This window comes from Phalaenopsis equestris, unplaced genomic scaffold (assembly GCF_001263595.1).
Source record: "Phalaenopsis equestris unplaced genomic scaffold, ASM126359v1 Scaffold000287, whole genome shotgun sequence".
In the NCBI taxonomy this organism is placed as follows: Eukaryota; Viridiplantae; Streptophyta; class Magnoliopsida; order Asparagales; family Orchidaceae; genus Phalaenopsis; species Phalaenopsis equestris.
The window spans coordinates 1,468,464-1,474,127 of NW_018164729.1; the positions used below are offsets into that span (position 1 = coordinate 1,468,464).

Sequence of the window (5,664 nt, forward strand, 5' to 3'; positions counted from 1 at the left end):
AGCAAGTACTAAATAACATTAAAGTAAATAATAATGAGCGTAATTCCACATTATTCAATTATGAATAATCACGTTTATTTGATATTAAGTCCCATTGTTATCTATTTTATCATACATAGAGGGAATGAAGGAAATACATATTTTAGGAGATATTATTGGTTTGACTACGGATAACAAACCCCGCTCCATGAAAAGATTAGAATAGTCCTAAAACTCTGAATAAAACTTTGCCAGATTATGGAGATATGTAGGACTTTAAGCCTTGAGATGTAAAGCAATTTAGCTCCGAATTATAAAACCTACCTTCGAGAATATTCCAACATGGCTTGGGAGACCAATTTCCTACAACCAAAAAAAAAAATTAAATAAAAATAAAAATACGTGGCTTCTTCAGGTAGAGTAATGGTAGCAACACTGCATAGGAAAAGGTTTGTACAAGATGTCTAAAATACCTTGCACCCATGCCGACAGGCTTCTTCCTTGCTAACCAACACTCTAGCAGCCCACCTGCCAGAGAAATATCAAGAAAAGCAGTAAAGAAACTCGTAAGAGGTTGAATAATGTTATCATTATAATGTTTGATTCGCACAATATAATTTTGCCTTCTTCTCTTTTTGATTAAAGCATGATAATGAACAGTATTTCTATCATCTTTTAAAAAAGAAAGACCAGTAGTTTTTTGTTCATAATTAGTTTTTTTCCGTATTAATAGCAATAGTATCTCTCCTGGGCAGCCAATAAAGAAGAATAAACAATTTATATGTGTGTGTGTGTGTGTCTGTGTGTGTGTGTCGCAAGCCGTGGTCTGTTGGTTGGCGGGATTCACTGTAAGTCCCCTCAGGTCACACATTCGATCCTCAGTGGCGCTGGGTTCTCGAATATTTAGGCACATGGCGTGAGCCCTCATCATGGGGCCTAGTGCATGGGAAATTGGTATATATATATATATAACTTAAGTAAAAGTGTACAAGCAAGAGTGCACTTCTTTTACCAAAAACTTTCAGTCAGAAAACATAAAAAAGATGCTTACGCACAAGAAGTTGGAGGGTTCCACACAATGCCTGCAATCACCACTAGCTAAGAATAACAAAATGAAGTACATTACGTCAGAGAATAGTTCCAACAATAAGTATGTCTCACAAACATCATCAATCGGTAAGATGCTACATGCATAGATCTCTAAAACAGATAAGATGCTACATGCATAGATCTCTAAAACAATAAAGAAACCTAACAGAAAATGTCCTTCAAAACAGCAACCACAAAGAAATTTCATATTGGTTTTTTTGGAGCATAAACATGCGGAACCTCATCAAACCTTCCCACCGGACTATCATCATAGCAAGCAAGGAAGAAACCTCCAAGTGTATAGCTGTAAAAATAAGTTGGATCACATCTGAGACAACAATTTTCAATGAGCAAAATTATGAAAGCAATATCTGAAGAATGTTAAAATACCCAAATGCTTCAACTAGTTTAAAGTCCTTCGGAATGAAAGCGCGAGCAACTTCTGCTTTAACAAGATGCAATTGGTACAGTGCACTGAAAATCAAACGAATCGAATTTGATGAATTAAGATCTTCGCCGGTGCCTGAAAAGACTCGTGTGGATTCATAATGCTAAATAAGATAACTCAAAAGTAAGCCAAGATATAAAGTCTTTCCTTCCTTTGAATAACCAAGGTGGTCCCATAGCATATCCAGAAGACAATTGTGCTTTAGAATCTTCCATGGTCTATTCCCCTTGCTTACACTATATCTAGTCCATCGAACATGAAAGAATTAAAAAAATTCTTCATCATGGAAGTAATAAATGGTAAATTGTACTAAATACAAAGAAATACGTGCACCAAATAGCTTGAAACGAAAGTGCTACCAGAATCATGAACTATGTGCCACAAACAAATAAAAAAGGTAAATACAAGGCAACCACAAAGAAAACACCAAGATTTATGTAGTTTGGCCTCAATTAAGCCTACATCTAGAACAGATGAGAAATGATCATATCTATTAAAAAAAAAGCCAAAATCTTGAAATACATATCAGGACACTCGCCACTCTTCATAAATTTTCAAAGTACACCCACACTTAGAAGAAGAAGAGGGAATCCAAATAATCTCACACCACGAGAGTACCTCACAGAAACCTTTACTTTCTTGCATGCACAACTAAAGTTGATAGCCTTCCAAAAACCTTAAATCCAAGAGGTATGCAAGAAACCTTCATTTAAGAACCTCCACATACATCCAGTGGCATAATTTATGAATTCTTAAAATAAGTGCATGATTCCTAATGTGCTTAATTCAAATTATTGAGTGGAATAAACACGGTTTGCCCAATGCAATCTAATCATATAAGGGAAGAATTTAAATATTTAGTCACACTTTAAAAATTCTCGCCTTTAATTCAATGCCTCAACAATAATGAATCTCACCTGTGACTATTTCCAGGCCGATTACATTAATATCCAACAGCCCTAAAGAACTTAGCACCGCGTCTACACACACACACACAAAAACACACAAACACACCCACACACCCACACACACACACACACACCCACACACACACATATCCAACAGCCCTAAAGAACTTAGCACCGCATCTACACACACACAGATATATATATATATATATATATATATATATTTATTTATTTATTTATTTATTTCATGTAAAGTGGCTGACAAGATTAACTTAAACCTAACAAGACAACAAATGACAATCTTAAATCCTTGTGAATCTTAGTTCCCATTTCTCACCCAAAAAAATAGGCAATGAAAACTTTAATCCCTACAAAAATGTTAAGCAATTGTTTTTGTTACATATAAATGTGTATACAATTTGGTTTAAATTTATAAAAATATCATAAATTATAAAAATCAAATTCTACATATTTTTTAAATTTTATATTAAAAAACAAATTTACTTATATATATGCATGTAAATACTTTATAATGCCAAATCCCGAAAATGACAAAGTGAACCCTACAAAACTTCTAGATATACATATCTAGCCTCAATTTTTTTCAGAACAATAGGAATGATAACCATTGATTTTCAAGATCTACTGTTTCAGTTTCAAGTATTGATGTGTCATCAAGAAATTTTTATCATCAAGCACAAATCTCGATACATTTTGAATAAAAAATAATCTAAATTTAAATTCATGATCATCCGTGCCTCAATTTTCACAAAATTATAATCAAATTAATCGTCTCTACAAGATGAACGCAGTGATGCTAAAAGAGACCTAATTCAAGTCAAAATAAGTCTAAATCAAACACTTAAAGTACAATCAAATACATTGATGCATTAATTGGAAAGACAATCCATTTCAAACTTCGGCTTATTTATATTCAAGTCGAGCGGCTCGATTGGAGTAATCCGACAAGTACGAGATCATTCAATTCTGATATCATTAAGATACATAAATATTGAAAAAACTACATGTGATCATGGGATTCAATGTAGATCATCCGTTATAGTGTTTTGGTATATTGATAAAATTTATAAAAAAGTCTCTCTCAAAAACTATAAATAGGCCCCCTAAAGAGGGAAGAGAATAGAAGAGTGAGATGACTACTAAAGCCTAATTCTTAAAGTCTCGGTAATTATCATCAGTTACCCAATCATCAACCACCGGTCATTATCAACCACCACCAATTACGGCTCTGGCCACCAACATTTGTTAGAGCTAACTACGACCATTATAGCAACCAAATATAACTTTTGTGACCAATTACTATTATTGTAGCCGCCAAATGTAACTTTTGTAGTCCAATTATGATTTTTGTTGTTAAACTACTACTATAAATTTGTGACCATTTTTGAAATATTATCTTCCCTAATGCATGTGAAGAGTGATCATTTGTACTCCTAATTAGATAGTGTATGATTTTAACTAGACCAGAGCTTGTGGTTTTTTTCTCTTTCCAAGATTTTTTCACAAAAAAAAAAAAATCTTATTGTCTCTTTCCGTTGTTTTTCTCTTATCAATGTGTTTTAGATTTTCACACAGCACTAAGACGTTAAATTCTCGCTCTACTGCTGCGAATTTTCTAGCAAGCAACAAATATAAATATGAGTATAATATGAACCTTTTAAAACAATTAAAACAGCAGCCATAAATCCTGCAATCAAATCACTCAAATGGCAACCAAAAATCCTGCAAAACCTTGAATCTGATTGCGGCCTCACTAAAATACATTCAAAATTACAATTATAAACCTACAGATTCTTAACATCGCAATAAAGGGAAACTTTACAACACAGTTAAAATGAGATTTAATCTTTGTAACTATTTGGTAGCTGAAATCGGGTAGGATTTAAGCATCGAAAAATAACAAAATTAAAACAATAAATCTCACAGAAATTGTAAATCCATTTCTCTTCCATTTACCTTAAGGCAACTACCAAGTTTGATGAGCTCGAGAAGTAAAGGGAGCTGCTGGGACCTTCTGGACTTTGAGTTTGGGAGCAAGGGAAGAATGGTGGAATAATAAGGGTTAGTAGATAGGGAATTAGAAGATGGAGGCTGCAAGCTTGAGAAACGGGCTGCTGGGTTGGTTTGATACCCGGAGGAAGAAAAGAGCTGCGGGGAGCAATCCTATTCTTGTTAAAGAGAACAAGCACTGCCGGTGAGCCCAAGAGCTCCCGACGTCTGCGAAAGGAGGATTTGGGGGAGTGAGGTTGGCAGGAGATGCTGAGTCAATGGAGCTGCTCTTTGGAGGGAAGAAGGGAGGGATCTGGGACGGGTCTCAAGCGACGGAGTGCTGCCATGTGCTGGATCGGAGAGGGAGATAGAGCAGCGTGAGTTCGACCGCAGAGAGGAGCAGGGAACCAATAGGGTTTTGCGATAGAGGTTCTCAGCCGGAGCTTACAATGCGGTAGAAGACGAGTACGCCGAGTTAGACACTTGACTTCCTCATCCCATTATTAAAATAAGTTTTCTTTTTGAAACTAGGGGTCTAAACCTAGTTTATATTTTGAGTCTAAAAAATGTGTTCATGTTCCGCTCGTTTGCTTAACAAGCCGAACACGAGCTGTTCACGAACAAAAGTGTCCTTTTAACAATTCTAATCATGTAATCATAAGACATAAGACATAAGACAATAAGAATTTGAGCAATATTTAAAAATTATTATTTATATTAAAACATAATTTGAATCTAATTTAATAATTTTTATTCTATTTTCTTAATCAATATTTTAATTGATTATACATCTTTGTAGCCTTGTAGTCAATTAGATTTTTTTAAAATACAACTTAATATATATATATAAACTTAATGCATCTTAGTCAATGTTCGGCTCGTTAACTTATCGAACGAAATTAACGAGTCGAACACGAGCTGTTCTCGAACAACGAGCCGTTTTGACAGCCCTATTTGAAACATCTCCTATTGTAAAGTTGAGTACATCAGAGGTTATTCAGGGGGTATTGGAATGTTATAAGTAGATTACGGAGATATTACAGCCTACAGGGGTATAACGCGGATATAACCCCTTAATACCCTCTAAATAAACTCTGATATATGCGGCTCTTAAAATGTCTTACGTACGCAAATTTTTCTCATATTGACGAGAAAAAATTAGGTCGAAACTCCGGATGCATTCGAAGTCTTATAGGAGAGCAACACGTGTAAAGTGAATCAATCACAGTG

At 34.7% G+C, this 5,664-nt stretch overlaps 1 protein-coding gene across 5 annotated transcripts in view; it reads right to left on the reverse strand.

Moving 5' to 3' along the window:
• Window positions 1-4,948, reverse strand: part of LOC110025026 (protein NEOXANTHIN-DEFICIENT 1) — a 19,093-nt gene extending 14,145 nt beyond the window's left edge. The window contains exons 1-8 of one of the 5 annotated variants that reach the window (XM_020725258.1): window positions 4,577-4,946; window positions 4,402-4,459; window positions 1,664-1,758; window positions 1,459-1,542; window positions 1,309-1,372; window positions 1,031-1,077; window positions 453-507; window positions 304-342 (exon numbers count right to left, since the gene is read on the reverse strand). In XM_020725258.1, the coding sequence (XP_020580917.1) occupies window positions 304-342; window positions 453-507; window positions 1,031-1,077; window positions 1,309-1,372; window positions 1,459-1,542; window positions 1,664-1,731 (357 nt within the window). In that variant the 5' untranslated portion in view covers window positions 1,732-1,758; window positions 4,402-4,459; window positions 4,577-4,946. Of the gene's footprint in view, window positions 1-303; window positions 343-452; window positions 508-1,030; window positions 1,078-1,308; window positions 1,373-1,458; window positions 1,543-1,663; window positions 1,759-4,401; window positions 4,465-4,576 lie in introns of all 5 variants that reach the window. The other 4 variants (XM_020725257.1, XM_020725260.1, XM_020725262.1 and 1 more) reach the window with 4 other exon arrangements.
• Between the last annotated feature and the right edge of the window lie 716 nt (window positions 4,949-5,664).